Source organism: Eucalyptus grandis, chromosome 9 (assembly GCF_016545825.1).
Source record: "Eucalyptus grandis isolate ANBG69807.140 chromosome 9, ASM1654582v1, whole genome shotgun sequence".
Taxonomy (NCBI): Eukaryota; Viridiplantae; Streptophyta; class Magnoliopsida; order Myrtales; family Myrtaceae; genus Eucalyptus; species Eucalyptus grandis.
The window spans coordinates 20,018,356-20,036,416 of record NC_052620.1 but is presented as its reverse complement, the minus strand read 5'-3'; the positions used below and the strand labels follow the sequence as shown (position 1 = coordinate 20,036,416).

General features: G+C 39.3%; 1 protein-coding gene and 1 long non-coding RNA gene across 2 annotated transcripts; both read left to right on the top strand.

Annotated features, from left to right (window-relative positions):
• On the top strand, positions 1 to 3,176 carry LOC120288075. Its single transcript, XR_005546321.1, has 2 exons — positions 1 to 358; positions 2,698 to 3,176. It is a non-coding gene; the product is annotated as an uncharacterized LOC120288075 (long non-coding RNA).
• A 13,122-nt stretch (positions 3,177 to 16,298) lies between these two features.
• LOC104420412 (UPF0481 protein At3g47200-like) lies at positions 16,299 to 16,949 on the top strand. Its single transcript, XM_039302430.1, has 2 exons — positions 16,299 to 16,479; positions 16,564 to 16,949. The coding sequence occupies exons 1-2, from the start codon at positions 16,299 to 16,301 to the stop codon at positions 16,947 to 16,949; spliced, it is 567 nt and encodes a 188-aa protein (XP_039158364.1).
• The last annotated feature ends 1,112 nt before the right edge of the window (positions 16,950 to 18,061 follow it).

The following is an 18,061-nucleotide window of genomic DNA, read 5'->3' as shown; positions in this document are numbered from 1 at the left end:
CGATATTCGATAAGATTCAGATCAAATAGTAATGACCACCAAAGCTCCCTCTTCTTCTGGGTTCTTGCTTCTCATCTAAATGAAGTTCATAAGTAATCTGTGCATGTTTAAGAAATTGTGACATTCTGGTTGAGTATACGGAAGGGTGTCTTTAAGTCTGTGCAACTTGACAAAGTTTATTTTTCAGGAGCAAGGCCCATGTAAGTGAGGCTACATTCTCGATTGGCTTCTTTTTAGTGGGTACCATAGTATTTCACCTAGAGGCCTGGAACAATGGCACATGCTTCCGGTATCATTTCCATTGCCTACTGAACATGCTGGATTAAGGGCTATACCTGCAGTACGTGCTCCCCATATGGTGATTTCTTGGTCATAAGTGCTGTAGATACATGTTCAATGCATGTTGATTTATTGGTTATGAGTGCTGCTTCTAGATGTTAAATTGACTGCGTATGGTTTGAATATGCTGGCTTCAATATGCTGGCTATGCGGGTTGATGCCATGTTTCATGTATGTTGTCTGGGTGGTTTGGTTTGTGACAGGTTAATACTTCCATAATTTATGAGTGTTTTGATAATATATTGTCTGTTTTGGTTGGTGCATTTTTACGGGTCCATTGATGAGTGGATGTATTATTCCAAATGGATTTCTTTCAATAAGCCAGTCCAGAGTTTTGAAACTTGGTTTGTTCAATGTCAATCTTCTTGTTGCGCATATTATTGGTGGGTGTCAATTGAACTAGTGATTGCCTAAAAATACCCTTTTTACCTATTGACTCGCTATTTCGTTCAATTAAGTGGCAACTTTATTATGGTAATATCATCTTTATGACTTTGAGTTCTTTACCGTGCACATTTCTTCAGTGATGACATCCACTAACATATGAAAAATAGTTAAAATTTTATAAGGATCTCAATATGGAAAAAGGACACTTTAGTGTCTATAATCCATTACAATGCTCAGTGATTCCATAGCACTATATACACTTTTCATTTGAATGTATAAAATGCAAAATCCAACCGAAAATACAAAGAAAGAAAGACTCGAGAACAACAAAAAACTTCATCAAAATATCATGGTCGACCATAGCCGATCTATCAGGACTACCCCAGCTCCTATCACTTCTAACTTCATCGAGACGCCAATAGTGGTCCCGAAATAATAGGAAAGAATGAAATTACCTAGACATTGAAATTTTAAAAAAAGTATAAGAAAAGTGAAGCTAACTAGTTATGTACCGTGGTGAACTTAGAGAAGTATCATGAATTACTTCTTCACGAAATAGGAGGAAGATCACAGTCATTGTATCCATTGCCTTGATGGTCTTCAACTTTCTTGAGGCAAAACCAAAGGCTGCCATCCACCCTGAAGGACCAAAGCTGAATGACAACATCCTTCATGAGTTCATTTCGCGCATAAGGATGCGCGACTCCATTCCACCTCTCCGTCAACACGTAAGAAAAATTTCTGCTCTTGTAATTCCACCTCTTCATTTGCAAGCCGTGAGAAACTTCGAGGCACGGCTCAATGAGGGAAACATTAATGCCCTCCTTCCTATCTAGGATTCGGATCTCTTCTTCGCACAGGAAACTTTGCCTTATCTGCTTGTTGGGTATAGAGAGCCTACTTTGGCCTCGGCTCATGTCCGTGGCAGTAAGAGTCTTCTCCACCACGAGCGTCATATCCCGACCGTGCATCTCCTGAATTTTGTCCATGTTCTTCGTCGGCAATTTGCTTGGTCCGATTAGAGCCGCGAGACCCATCTTGGGAGTTTTCTTGGGTTTCTTGGAAACTCTTCCCCATTCTTGGGTTTCGGAGGAATCAAATGTACGCGACCTCTTCTTGTGGTTCTCAGCGACAGCTCTCAAAGGTTCTTGCTTGTTGTTTTGGACAACGACAAATGGGTCAGAACTTGACGTCTGGGCGTGGAATGTCGGCCTTCGCGCTCGCGGGGATCTCTTCTTCCGAACGATCCATCCGACACCGATGGGCCCAAAAGTGGTGGTGGTCACGAGGGTGACCTTCTCAACATCACGATCCAAGATGGAAGGCCCGAGACTTAGCTTTCCCTCGGAGATGAAAGAAGCTACGTCTGCCAAGAGATTGAGAGATGAGAAATCGAGCTTCATCTTTCTGTCCCCCTTTGAAAGACGGTTTGCAGACCGAAAATAGACCGTCGCTAACGGAAGGCTTTGATACCCCATTATCGCCAAGTGCTGAAGAGATGAACAGACGAAGAGACGATGATCGTGGGTTTTGCCACAGAGAGAGAGAGAGAGAGAGAGAGAGAGAGAGAGAGAGGGCGAAGAATGGGTGAGAGGAGGGAAAGAAGAAAGCTAGTGCGATTGCAAATTAGGAAATATTAGGAAATACTTGAAGAAGATGAGAATTCTGAGTGGATCATAAGTGAGATGCGGGAGTTTCAAAATAGGAAATATTAGGGCTTTGTGACCATTGTGACCGTTGAGTGCTTACTCGGACGAGTGATTCTGAAAAATAAATTGTTGTCGATCTCCGAATTAGCCACGAATTATTGTCTGCCCCCGAATTTTTCACCAAAAAATTGTACTTTGATTTTAATTGCACGTGTATTACAACTCTCCAGATTTTAATTACACGTGTACCTGAAAGCAGAGCATGATTTTGCGAGGAGCCGAGAGCTAATAAAACATTATCACTGATTTCTCTCAGTCACAGGTCTTCTTCGTCGTTCTCAATTGCCAGAAATCAGCCGTGGCTGTCGATCTCCACCGCACCCACCACGGCGCCAAAACTCCTCTTTTCTGCCCCTGTTTTCTCGCCGGGAAGTTTGAAGTAGTTGGTTCTCATTCAGAACTCCTTTGCAGGCGCTGATCCTCATTGCGAACACGTCTAAGGCCTTCATTCTCCGATATGCACACTGGCCGAGGCTAGAAATCCAATTAACCAACGTAAAATCCATTAACTCTGTTTCTGTCGCCTACGAATGAAACAGAGGCCTTGAGCTCTATTTGATGTTTGTGAGAAAAGAAGTTGTGACTGAAGCTCTTTTAATGTGTTTAATGTGTGTTAATATTGTTGTGATGATTTGAAATTAAGTCGTCGCTTTATCTGTGTACAAGTTCATTGATCGAAATGTATATCACTCGTTTGATGAAATGCTTGAACTAAATAAATTAGGATATGCTTCTATTCAACCCTTGAACTGAAAGTCACGCTACCTCAATCCAACCTGTGACTCATTAAGGCCTCATTTATGGGTCGTCTTCTGTTGGAATATGATATTCATTTGTCATTGAATTGGCGTTATGATTCTCATCATCAGTATGTTTCTCTTGGTCGCTATGCCTGGTTCTGATATTCTTTCTCGCTGTGTTGTTTCTTTTTCTGTCTGAGTTCCCTATACTAGGGTGTGTTTGTGTGGCATCAGCAATTGTGGTGGGAGTTCTGTGGTGGCCGGAGGTCTATGATAATGGAGGAAAGCATGTTTGTGTTGTACTGTTCTTATCGCAATACTGGGTCGCGTTTTTCTCTGACGTAGTTCATGTATGGTCTATTGATTAAGGTGTAGAAACTGTGTCGATGAAGTTCCACCTGTGATTGATCAGTGAGTGCTGAATGTTTAGACATAGAAGAAGACTAAAGGAAAGCAGAAAGGCAGTTGAGAGGCTGTTGCATCAGAGAAGGACTGAGAAAGCGAAACAGAAAGAAATAACTATTAAAAAATTAATAGAAATAAACGGAAAAAGAATAAAAGATGAAAGATAAAAATGGTTGGAAAATACGGTTGTCGGATAGGTTGTTAAGTCTCAAGAAAATTTTATTTGAATTCCATTTAGTCTGTGATCTTATACTTTAGGAAGGTACATTCATGATTTTCGGGATAAAATGAATTTTCAATCATTTAATACAAGAAAAGCCATAAGCGGATAGTTAGACCTAACTAGGTGCAATTTAAATGTTATTTCTTTTCAACTTAAATTGGGGTGTAATAAAAAAAGCCTTATACATGCTCTGCTAAAACCATTGCAAGAAAATGAACCAAGATGAGATTACATGTACAAAGTTACAGCAACAAAACCCCTTCTCTTTAGGAGAGATCACCGAAGTCCTCCAGGCCAGACCTAGAGATCTATACAACAAGTGAGTTCTCCATCTCGCTTTCAGTAACTGCTATTGTAAATCTTCTCAGACTCATGTTCTTTCCAGGATGGAACAACCTTTTTTCGAAAGGGATGATTGAACCATCTTTACTGGAGTCCTCACTGCACAAGTAGATATATGATGTGAAAATATGTCAACCGCCAATTAGTGAGACCAATGTGGGATGCCAAGATACCAAGTTTAAGTCTGACAAAATACTCAACATGAGGACATCAATGGGGAACTCCTTATTTTGTTGTAGTCCATGTCCGTCGAGTTGCTTCTCGGCAACCACTTGACGGAAAAGGAAAGCGTGATTTCATAGGCCTCGCATTTTTTGAAGATTAAGAAGAGGGAGAGCGAGTAGAAGCCCCTCTGTCTCCTCCCCAGTCCCCCGGAGGGTTCCTTTGTATGCTCGACGAAATCCACCTTTGCCACAACAAGCACTCCCGTTAGAAACTCTTCGTGGCCCAAGCTAACTCATAAGTGAAATTCTGGGCCATGACATTGCCACGCTCCTTGTTTTTGGCTTCGCCTCCTACCTTAGGCTCCTTGATTCTAGCAACCGATACAACAAGTGATAGGAGGAAAGATAAATTTTCAAGCAGTACCTCAAAGACAACAAATGACCAACTACTACCAATATTAGATGTTACATATCTTAATCATGAAAGTTCAGGTACTATTTAATGCATTAGTTAGATCTTCAGCGCCGCAAACTTAGGAGCTACAAGGCTCATGATTGCTCTGCGCAGCATCTCCCAATGAAACAATTTCCAAAAGACTAATATTTGAGGAACAAATTGCGCGAATCACTCTTGGAGATACAAAAGGGGTCTTTCAGAATCTTCATGTGGATACTTTGTTTCTCGTCATTCACCAAATGCTGATTCATATCTATTTGTGAGACAAAACCTAATGAATACTATCATTACCATTGAGTATGGGCAAACATGATATATATTCTACGTTCCCAATTCATATCTTCAGCCATTACATCAATGCTTATGAAGAAATTAAAAATCCTGAGGTTATTGTAAATGGGTATCACTGGCCCCACTTGTCCGTCGGCCAAAGAGAAAAGTAAACAAGGAACACATAGGAGAGAAATAAGAAACTCGATTTTCGGGGCATTTATAAATTAATTTATGGAAAGTCATTACTCATCAAAATTTAAATGGATTTTCAATGAGGACTAGGCTTCCATCGAGCATCGACAGGACGAAAAAAAAAAGACGTGGAAAGCAAAGCTGGCAACAGGTAATAGATACCATTGAGAGCAACGGAAGAGCAAAGGAATGATCAAGCAATATCAGTTTTAGTTTTTTGCGAAAAGAAATTGTCAGGACAATAACATTCATGCGGCAGTTTTGTGAAGTAAAGTCAATAGCTGGACTTCCTCTATCCATGACTTGTTCCCTAAAACATGTTTACCCTTAGACTCTACAAGAACCCAAACAAAAGAAATCATTAATGCAGAAGTTCATCGTACAAGACCACCGACCGATAGGTCTGCAGAAAAAGAATCGCTTTGAAAGTGTTTGGCCCATGAAAAGAATTGTGTTTGTATGCTTCAAATTAACCTCTTCATTGAGCACATGAGCTTTGGGCCAGTAACATATCTGTTTCGTTATCAGAATCAGTGTTCGATGCTTCAACATTTCGGTCGATGCAGTTAGACATTGACACGGATTTACTCAATTCTGGCTGCTACTAAGCTGCGATTAATATCCAAGTAACATCCAAACAAATGCCTATACAACCAATGCCATCTGCTGCAACTAGAACGAGCTTTTATCTTGCCTCACTTCCTATCTTCTTCTTCTTCTTCTTCTTCTTCTTCTTCTTCTTCTTCTTCTTCTTCTTCTTCTTCTTCTTCTTCTTCTTCTTCTTCTTTTAATTATTATTATTATTATCAGAATCTAATCAAATTGTATGCACCTGATTCTCCTTTGGCAAGCTTCTCCAACTTCATTTGACGCCGCCCATTTTCAGTTCATAAATTACCTAAAACCACAACAACCCACCATCACCATCATTACGCACATGGTAAAACCCGAAAATGCACAATGAACTAGCTGACGATGCTCTAAATTTCAAACAGCAACGTTGGACCCGACGCATCCGCGGAGACAAGCCAGGGATGCGTCGGATGAAACTGAAACTTTCACAATCTCGTCGCCGCTCGGCCGAAACGCTCTCAGCCACACCATTTCGGATCGAAGAAGAAGGGAAACAAGCTCCACATTAAACGATGAAACTGAAGCCGAAATGAAGCCCAACGAGTGAGATGTAGATGCAATTCAGCTGTGAAAATGGGCCCATCGAGGAGTGGGCCCATCTCATGGATTGGGCCTAACCGATTTTTACGGCCTCTATCTCCTCCTCCTCTTTTTATTTTTTATTTTTTATTCTTCTTCATCAACTTAACAGCGAAAGAACAATAAATGAAACCCACACGCAGACATCATCATCACCAGCAAGAAGAAGAAGATGCAAGAATAGAACCAAAAAAAAAAACACCGAATTTTTATTGATTAATCCGCTCCGGACTCAAGAATCGAAGAATACCCTAATTTTTATTTATGTTCATCATCTCTGCTCTTCGTATGTACAAAAAACCTAACGAAGATAGGGAATGTGCACGACACATCCCTCGGCTTACTGTACATGTACGAGGAAGAAAGACTTGTGTATTCATATTCACATCCGGACACCCGTCCCGCAAAATCTCCGTCGGCGCCCGAGCTTCCCACCGATGATACTCCAGTGAAGTCCAAAAACCCACGCCGTCCTCCAAGAGATTGAGATGGTCATCCGGATCAAACCCAGAATCCCCAAGATCGGAGGGCACGGGAGTGGGCTCCACCGACAAATTTCCGCTGCCGATGGCTGAGTTCTCCGGCGTAGCCAAGAAACGCTCGCCGTCATCCAAGAGATTCAGAAAGTCGTCCGGACCAAACCCAGAATCCCCAAGATCGGAGGGTGAGAGCGGGCTCCACTGCCAAATTTCCGCTGCCACCGGCTGAGTTCTCCGGCAAAGACAAGAAACCACCGCCGTCCGTCGAAAGAGCTGACAACGCTGGGCCTTGACCTTCGAGACTCTCGAATGTCGAATTCATCTCGTCGTCGGTCAGAACATGAGAATAGCCCCACAGAACTTGAATTGTGAATCATCCTCCAACACCTTCAGCTTTTCCCGTGCAGTCGTCCAACCCTGTTTTGGCCCATTCCGTGCACTCGGTTAGAGCCATTGGCGGCATTGCGTCGCCGGTCCGGAGGTAGCAGGCGATTATCTCTTCGGCCGATGGGTCGCCGAAAGAGCAGGGCTTGCCATCGGGGGAGAAGACAAGGACCGTGGCGCTTGGAGGCCCTGTTGAAGAGGCCCTTGCGCCTCTTCGAGTACGTCACAGGCCGGGCTGCCGGGTTGCAGCCTGGCGATTTTCGATATTTTGTATAAAATAGTTATGATAGTTGCAACACTCAATTATAGGAATAATAATTTAAAATGTAGAAGACGCTCTACATAAAAATATAATACGCAGTTACAAGGTTTGTTTATAAGATATAATAGTGCTTAATACTGTACATTTTTCTCTTCTCTTGGCTCGATTTTTTAGATAGGCATCATCTAAATCATATGTAGACACCAATTTAGATTTCCTAAAACGACATAATGATCTCATCTAATTGCTTTTCATGATAATCCAGTACAGTGACTGCAACAATGTCTCTCCAAAACCTTTTGTAAGGGCATTGTTTCAGTTGCTGTCCCTTGGTGCTGACCCTAATTAATGATTTTTCTGATAATTGCAGGAGGTTCAAGTTCACGGAGCAAATTCAGAATCGAATCCAAAAGACCCTGGGAGAGAAGTGCGCCTGTTGTGTCTTGTTTATTTCCCATGGGTCCTCGTGCACCGTCCTGTGCGCAAATCTCACTCAACATGGTGTGTGACCAAGGACATCACTCGGAGAGGACCCTGTTGGAACACCTACCTTGCCCTCCCCTGGAAAAATCAATAAGCTTGCTACCCGCTTGCTTTTCTGAATAATCAGAGAATGTATAGAGATGGTGACAACATTTATTCTCCCACTGGATCCTAATGAGAAATGATTAATATGGTAAAAACTCATCATAGCAATTGTACCTTTTTGGTGTCATCAGCAGAAGCAACAGCTAGTTTGATAAATAAGGTAGGTGAATGTGCTTCTTCTAAGCAGATGACTAAGAAAAGCAGTTTAAACCATTCTTCTCAAAATCCAACTGTCAAATGAGAGAATATGACATCATGTGACGAAAGACAAGAACACAATTAGTTTCAATCAGAGTGTGAAGAAAAGAACTTGAGAAAGTGGCCTAAAGAGAAGCAAACGAAAATGGAACGTACCTATTGAAGCAGTCCGAGCAATTTCTAACACCCAAGACAAACCAAGATCTCCACACAGCTCTGCCACGCATACAGGGTTCCCATCTTGACAAGTATATAGTATCATACACAAAGGATCAACTATGTCTTTGGCTCCAAATTCTTGCCGGCATGAGAAATTCATTCAAAAAGAATTGAACCCGAATAGTTTGCTGGTGTCTCTCTCCAGCCAATGAGACATTTGCTAGGGTGTGCAGGGCTATCCTGATGGCTCCGCAATCTAAGGCAGGAGTGTGCATCAGAGCCCTCAAGACAGTCAAATTGATCCCAACTCCATTCTTCTCTTCTCTAAGCACATAGGTTCCTTAGAAGCTGTAGTGATGGTATCAAAAGTTCAGTCAAATATTGCGAGTGTCCTTGAATTAGATCAAGTACCAAAGCAAGGACACTCCTTGAAGCTAGATCCGCTCGCCCGTCTGCATTTCTTGATATTTTCACAAGAACTTCTAAGGCGTCCGCTAGACTTGTGGTTTTGGCATAAGCAAACAACTGATCTAGAATATCTTCTGGCAAAGAGGACCCCACATTCTCGTCCATTTAAGATTAATTATTCTTTTGGCCGTACACACTGAGGAAGCACCTAATCAACTATGCAACATTTTAATTGTACAAGGAACTATCAAAGACTAACTTCCATCGTAAGTCAAGGTCCTCAAGCTAAAAACGTGTCCACAAAGCATGGCCAGATAAGAAAAGGGCAACTATCGATTCATCAACGGATAAGGGATTCCCCGTAATGAGCGCAAAATCCATCCGACCTGCTATTGGCATTCTTTCAAGCAATTGGTGGGCACGAACCCCAGAGTGCATAAGGGCAAGCGGGATACCTGTTTGATGCTCAACTCTGCTACAGAACTACCGCTGATGTGCTTGGTGATCATAGCCGTCTTTCTTTTCAAATGCTAACTGAGCTCTCAAAGGTGATTCCTGTAAAACCAAATGATAAAGATAGAACGGCGGGTAAAGCTAAAACCAGAGGTGGAATTTAATTCAAATTTGCCTTCACCTTCTCGGATTTTAGGAGGAGAAAGAGAGCTTCGAGAGGTTTCTGTGAGCTTCTCAAACGATGAAGCCCCACCGCCTTTACAGAAGTTTGCTCAGAAAGACCGTTTTACCAAGTCGTTACTTGTACAACATTATTTTCTTAATCTCGTCATATATATTTTTTACGAGAAAAAAAAAAAAAACACCAATATAATTTGGTGCAATTTTCATTCAATAAGAGCAGTGAAATTTTTCTTCTGTTTTCCTTATTGATGAACATGAAAATTGAAAATGTTTTAAGTCATACTAGCCCATACAAACTGGCATATGAATTCAAGGTGTGAAACTTGATATTTAATTAGATTTATTTTTGCATTTTACATTTTTCTTGATGTACGTCAATGTTTGGAAATTCTGCATCATTGCTGTTTAAGGTCGTCGCTTCCAGGTTTTGCTTCATCATTCTGCAAAATCTCTTGAAGTTTGGGAAGTGAGGGTTCGCCTGTAATTTCTAGCATTTTTCTTTGACATTTGCCGATTTTAGATCCGTAAATATTACTGGATTTATTTTAAGAAAAATGACACAAATGATCCATACACTTGCAATGTAATTTCCGAACTATTAATTTGTTCAATGTAATCCATGAATTTTAACTTAATTTGCAATATAGTTTCCGAACTTTTAATTTGTTCAATATAGTTTCTGAACTTTTAGTATATTTTTAATTTAATCCTTAAGTTACATGAAAATGTCCAATATTGTCCTTCAAATAATTCAAGTTTAGGGATAACATTAAATAAATTGAAAGTTGATTTAGTGCCGATTGGGAGTAAGCGCTCAGTAAGAGATAATAGATTAGGTTGTAATACTAATAGTACACTTTGCGTGGAGACAACCTTAGAGTAAAAGGTCCGTGTACTCTCACGAGACTTTCTTTCCCAGTTTTGTTCGATTTGTTATTCATCCATATATCTTTTGGTGTTGGTTATCATCATATCTGGTACTGTTCTGCAACCTTTCCAATTCCGAACACCATTATCTTTCACCGTTGGTTTGTGTCTAGTAGAGTTGTATGCTAATATGTCGGCATCTTGCAAACATCGAGGAGATATTCCCATGTCAGGTAGAGATAGTAATGGAGTAAATGGTAATTTACCTTCCCTTTCTGGAGACAGTAAAATTTTTGTTATCTTCATTAACTGATATCTAACTATAATCATTTACTGTCGGATTACCAAGACATCCGAATTAATAAGGGGACCTTCGTTTCAAATTATTGCGAAAGATATTCATCTTGAAGAACTATGAGTGATGATGAAGACGATGTTGTGGACCTCCGCGAGAAGCTGTATAAAACAGTTTACACCGCAACAGCTTCACTTGATTCAAGGCAACGAATGCATGAAAGGAAGGATAATAGTTTCTTAAGTCGAATTCCTTCATCAAGGAGCAAAATGATTTGTCTCAGACTGATTCTTGTTAGAATCTACACATTACTTTCATTTAATAGCTTAAATTTTTAGAACGGTTAGTAATGTTCCCAAAAAATCTCACATGACATCAAAGTTAGAAGTTCTAAGTTTGAATCTTTGCAAGCTCCACTTTGCCTCCCCAATTAAATTTTCACACTTAGTACTAAGTAAAATGACTAGATTAAGTTTGAGAGGAAGTGTTAGAATATTTAAATAATAAGCCACTCATTCACATTTATCTAATAATTTAAGCTTTTAGATCAATTGATAATGGACAAAAAATTCTAGGAAGGTATGTTACTAGTTCTAGGGGCCTCTCCCTGGTAGGAGTCCTGAAAAAGTTTGTAGGTCGAGTCAATTGATTGTGTGTGAAATATATGTGCTTGATGTCGAAACTCTAGATTTTATCTCCTCAAAAATTGCCCCAAATAGACCAGAATGAGAAATACACATACACTCTGACTGTAGTATGTTGGTGGCTGCGGTTTTCTCTTTAGACACCCTAAGTTGGGAGATGCAGCCTTTAGTGGACCGGGCGAAGCGCAAACTGGAAGACTTTTCGGATATTACTTTAGCTCATTGTAATCGAGAAACGAACAAGGTTGCTGACTAGCTAGCAAAAGCCCAACGAATGGGATACCTACTTAAGAATTGGGTCAATAGTCCCCCGTTTGCTCTTTTGGATTTATTGTGTGCTGATGCTAGAGATGCTTGTACTACTAATGTTTCCTATTAATGCATTTCAGCTTGTTTGTTATATATATGCGCGCACTCTTGATACTTCTAGGCCCACGAGCGGTGGTGAGCCTTATGTTAGAAACTCAACACGTCCTTCTACATGCGTAAGGCTTGCAGCAATAGTTCTGGGTTAGTCTCGTCCTCCGAGAAATGTAGCACGAAAAAGCTCATATTATGCGTCCTCTTGTCTTAGTTTATTTTTACCCTGCAGAAGCCTATATAGAGAGATTAATCGTATTGGGCCAGTTTTCACGTGGATAATTTTTAGCTGCTTCTTGTTTTTTGTGGTGTCATTTTGTCTATCATTTCCGTTACTTTCAATTTAGCCAGATTGTGGGAGTATGCAGCTGATGATGATGCATTGGTTGAAGGAGAAGCTCTAGCCCAGGTGTCGCTGCTCCGGAAAGAAACAGTCACTATGTCCCGGTGCCGAGTCTCCAGAACAAAGAGCAAGCTCTAGTATTGGGAATAGGAAAAGTATTATAAACCCAGAAATTATTGCTGCTGCTACTACTTTGTCTTCTCCGAGGCAAGGAATTAGGGTGCTTCCAATCTAATGTACATTCTAAACATATTAATCCGTTGGATCTTGTAACGTTTAAATTTTTATGAACTCTTTATTTAAATTTCATTTCTGACTAATTTCTATACTTGGCTGCTATTACGCCTAAGAGAGTGCTCACATATTAAATAACTGAAGGTTGCTAGTTTGTATTTTTATAATGGATTAACAATTATAACGAGCAGCTAAGCAATTTGTCTTTTAGCATCAAGAAAAAAGAAAAAAAAATATAAGTGAGATTGATTAATTGGTTATTCTTTATGTATAGAATAGGAGTTGATCTATAGAGATACTTTCTAGTCTTTGTGTATTCCAAGATTCCTAGAATTGATTAGTTGGAATTCTTCATGAAAAGAATATGATTGATTAAGAAAAAGATTTCATGGTCTTCATTTAATTCAAGATTTTAAGTTTTGATGGTGGTCCTATTAGGCTTTCGTGAACCACTATATGAACTGATCTAAAATAACTTTGTGGTCTTTGTTTGGTCCAAGATTTCAAGTTTTGACCATGGATCTCGAAAAACTCTCCGCTTGCATTACTAAGGTCACATGAATCATCACGTGAACAAACTATATATTGAACCACCTCGTACATATATTGAAATTTCTGTGTGAGATCCGTAGACAATTAATCTCAACCGATTCTTATGGTAAAATTAAACTAAATGCTCTAATTCAATTTTCGGAGGAGTAATAATAGAGTTGAAGGATAAAAAAGGTTAAGACTTCTCACATTTTTAACGAATTTCTTTCGCCCATGTTTATCTTAAGATAAATGATATTGGGGAGAAAAAATTAAAGAGGGTAATGGTTTGTTCTAACATTTTAAGTCAGTAGATCTTGTAATGTTCAATTTTTTTTTGAATTCTTTATTTATTTTTCTTTTGTGACTAATTTCCATACTCAACCATTATTATGCCTAAGAGAGTGCTCGCATATGAAATAAATCTATGGTTGCTAGTTTGTATGATGGGTGAACAATTAATAACGAATAGCAAAGCAATTTGTCTTTTAGCATCAAGAAAAATGAAAAAAATATATAAATGAGACTGATTAATTGGTTATTCTCTATGGACATAGTATGAATTGATCTAAAAGAAAACACTTTTTGTTGTTTGTTTATTCCAAGATTCCTAGGATTGATTAACTGGAATTCTTTGTAAAAAGAATATGAATTGATCTATACAAAGGCTTTCTGGTGTTTATTTAACTTAAGGTTTTAGTTCTAACAGCGGTCCTGTTATAAGGCTTTTTGTGAACCACCGTATGAACTGATCGAGAAAAAAAAATTTCGATCTTCGTTTATTCCAAGATTCTAAGTTTTGACTATTGATTTAGAAAAGCTCTATGGTCACATTACTAAGCTCGCTTGAACCAGCATGAGTACAAACTATTTATTGAACCACTTCATGCATATGTTGAAATTTCTATGTGAGATCTAAAGACAATTATTTTCAACTAACTCTTCGGGAAAATTAAGCTAAATGCTATGATTGAATTTTCGGACTAGTAATAATAGAGTTGAAGTATAAAAAGATAAAGACTTCTCGCATTTTTAACTAATTTCTTTTGCCAAACATGTTTATCTTATGAGAGATAATATCGGGGATAAAAAATTAAAGAGGGTGACGGTTTGTTCTAACATTTTAAATTGTTAGATCTTGTAATGTTCAAATTTTTATGAACTCTTCATTTTTTTTTTCATTTGTGACTAATTTCCATGCTCAACCGCTATTATGCCTTAGAGAGTGCTCGCACATTAAATAAATCTATGGTTGCTAGTTTGTATGATGGGTGAACAATTATTAACGAATGACAAAGCGATTTGTTTTTAGCATCGGAAAAAAAAAAAAAAAATATAAATGAGACCAATTAATTGGTTATACTTTATGGACATAGTATGAATTGATCTAAAAAAAAAACTTTTTTGTTGTTTGTTTATTCCAAGATTCCTAAGACTGATTAATTGGAATTCTTTACAAAAAGAATACGAATTGATCTACACAAAGGCTTTCTGGTCTTTGTTTATTTCAAGATTTCAATTCGACAATGGTCCCGTTATTAGGCTTTCGTGAACTACCATATGAATTAATCTAGAAAAAGGCTTCCTAGTCTTTGTTTAAGGCTTTCGTGAACTATCATATGAATTAATCTAGAAAAAGACTTCCTAGTCTTTGTTTACTCCACAATTTCAAGTTTGGATAGCTGCTCCGTTGATCTAGGAAAAGACCTTTTGGTCTTTGTTTATTCTAAGATTTCAAGTTCATACGATTGTCCTGTTGATCTAGAAAAAAACATTATGGTCTTTATATATTCAAAGTTTTGACTGTTGATCTAGAAAATATTTTATGTTGAATAATTTTTTTAAAAATATAAATAATTATTTTTTGGAAAGTATTTTTGAAATCACTCATTTTCTCCGAAACGCCTTAATCATTTGTAAAAAAATCTTATCTAACAAGTTCTTTCCCATGGATTGAAAACATCTTTGCATTAGCACTTCAAAAGAGGGTGGTTATGTCAGAATTCGATTAGAGAGGAGGAGGTAAGAAATTATGTAGTGGCAAATTCGTAATAAGTTGGCTGGTAGAACTGCGAATTTACTCTATGACTAAAGAGAGAAAAGACAGTCGATGGGTCACATCAGGGTCCTCGTAGGACAACTCAAGCGGCCTTTTTTTTTTTTAAAGATAAATTAAAATTTGATACAAATAATTGAATATAGTGAGTAAAGTACAATAATTAAAAAAGGAGCACAAAAAAGTAAAAAGGTAGATCAACCTTGGATCCTTGAGCTTGATGAGTGAGTGCACAGTAGATCAACCTTGGATCCTTTGTGGATCCTCTAGCCTGACGAGTGCACAGTGCCCGGTTGATCAACCTTGCATCCTTGAGCCGAATGAGTGCACCTTAGGAAAAGGTGCTCACAAAACGATAAGAGCCATGTATTTGAAAGACACCAGGCGAAGGTGTGTCCATACGCACATGCTGGTGAAAGAGAAGTTATTTGAAGAGATCAAAATTCACTAGATAGTCCTTACGAGAGAAAGAGAGAGGTTTTTTTTTTCCTTTTGGGGGCAATATTTTATGAGCTGTCCGACCTTTTGGGCGGATGAAAAGTCAGTCCCATTATTGTACCTTGTACGGCTAACGTGGGGCATGCTGTCCGTCATGCCATCAGCTCATTAATATGATGACGCAACGTGACTTCATAGTATGTGTTTGATTCAGCTATCCTCAAAATCTTTTAAAAATATACCAAGATATTTTGCAAACCTGTTTAAGAGATTTTCAGTCAAATATCAACCTTAGAAAAGCCAAAAAGCTTGATATTGATAGGACTAATTTTGAATTTTTAGCATTTGATCAAATACTAAAATTATATATTTTTTTCAAAACTGTTATAATAATTTTTTTAGTCTTTTGGTTTTACCTCTCATTATTCCAAAATTACTCTTATCTTCACTAGAGTTGATAAAGAATTTTATATTTTTTAATAAAGAAGAAAAATGAAATTCAAAAGCCTTTTATAAAAAAAGATTTTCCAAACACTCTTTACATTAAAATAACTTTATAAAGAATTTTTTATCAAAATCAATTTACATTTTCTGAAAACTCTTTAGATTAAAGATATGTGCATTTCTTCAAAGTCCATTTTCAAAATTGAACTAAATGCAGCGATAGTGCCTAGAATAATATAAAGCTCCTTTTGAATCTTAATGTTGATAAAAAAAAGTAAAACATCTCAATGTTGGAAAAATGAGAAAATTTCATATTTTTCAATTTTAGAGGGCCAGTTGGACACGCGGTAATCAATTAATTTTCTCTGGAAGAATCTGTCCTCTGTTGCAAAAAGCGTAGCCCTTATTAAAGTAGCAATTCTTTTTATTTATTTATTTATTTTTACTTTTGCTTAAAAAGCATCAATATAGAGGATGAAAACCCATTTACGGCGAAGGCAAAGAAACACAGACCAGCTCTTCGCAAGAAATGGCTATTGTTTACGACAAGGAGCTCTTGGCTTGGTATGTGATCACTCTCAAGCTCCGAGGAACTGTGGAATCTCGACTCCCCAAGAAATCAACCTATGGGGGTGAAATCGTCTCCGCCTATGAGCCGAGGCCTCCTGGGTCCGAGTGGGTCATCTCCATTGAAGAGAAGCTCGCGCAAGGTCGGCAGGAAAACATGCTAGGCTCGTAGGCAAAACTCTCCATTTACCGGATCCCACGCTATCTCAAGAATGGCGAGGACAAAGCCTGGGTCCCCCAGATCGTCTCCCTCGGGCTGTACCACCATGGTGAGGAGCACCTCCGCCATCTGGAGCAGCACAAGTGGCGCTGCCTCCACCGCGTCCTCAAGCGCTCCGGTCAGGGGATAGCCCTCTATCTAGACTCGGTGAAGAAGGTCGAGTGGAGAGCTCGCGCCTGCTATGAGGGAAGGATATCCATGAGCCGCAACAAGTTTGTGGAGATGATGGTTCTCGACGGGTGCTTTGTGATCGAGATGTTCCTGGGGTTCGCTGAGGGATTCGGGAAACTTGGCTACGCTTTCAATGACCCTGTCTTCTCAATGCAAGGATCGATACTCCAAATCCAGCGGGACATGATCATGCTCGAGAATCAGATCCTGCTATTCATGTGATATTCCGATTTTCCGATTCTATTTTCAATAAATTGAGACGGGCATTTCGTTGGCACGCATATAGTTCTTTTCCTTGAGTCGGCCACTCGTGCGAAAAACTACATCGGGTGAAGTCGTTAAGAAATTCTAATGCATTGGACTCGAGAATTTGACTAGGAAGCGACCTTTCGACCGGCTAATCTGGGAAGCGGTCATTACGACACAATTAAAAATCGATTAGAGATCGGAGATAGGTCGACTCGACAGGCATGTGATCGAGTGTGGGTGATTCCACCGGATCGCACAATCCTTGTCGATCGACACCTGACCCGACTTTTCTATCGATTGGGTACCACTGTGTTCGTATTTGAAACCTTGAGATTACCCGACAACCGAAAATCGCCAATGTTTCAAAAATGTACATTGTGGCTTGAGATGATCAACCATAGGTCAAATGCATGAAAATTTCTAAAGGCTACCCTAGGTTGGGCCGCGCTAGTATCGTGCCAAAGTGAAATTAACCGTGGAATTGAGATCGAATCGAAATTGGAAGTACGAGTGTGTTACAAATCATTTTAGGAGTATTGACTCGGCTTTGGAAGATTTTTCATGCAAGCCGAGTTTTTCAGCAGTTAAATCAGAAAATGGTTAATTTGGCTCGAGAAATTAGTAGGCCCGCTTTTGGTTGCGCTTTTGAGACTTAAGTTGGTTATGGACAAGTGAAGATGTGAATTAGAGTGTGGTGACATTGTATTAATTTTATGACTTCATTTGATTCAATTGGGAGAGATTGATGAGAATTGAAGAAATTTGATGTACAAAATTGGACGCTCGGCGGAAAATGAAATCAACCCGTTGGAATAAGGTTGTGGGAGTTTTGAGTGAGTGGAGCGTGACATCATGGATGATGTCATGGTGGGCCATTTTGTGGGATTAATGAAAAAGGAAAAGAAAAGAAAAGAGCTCCCCTTCTTCTCTCTCCTCCCTCTCTCCTTTCTCTCCCCCGACCGTCCCCTCCATCTCCATCTTCTTCTCCTTCTTCGCACGCCCAGCAACCGGAAGCCAGCAGTCGTCGCAGCTGCAGCTGGAGCCGTCGCCGCCTTCACCCGTCCGCTCGTTGTTGCCGTCGCCTC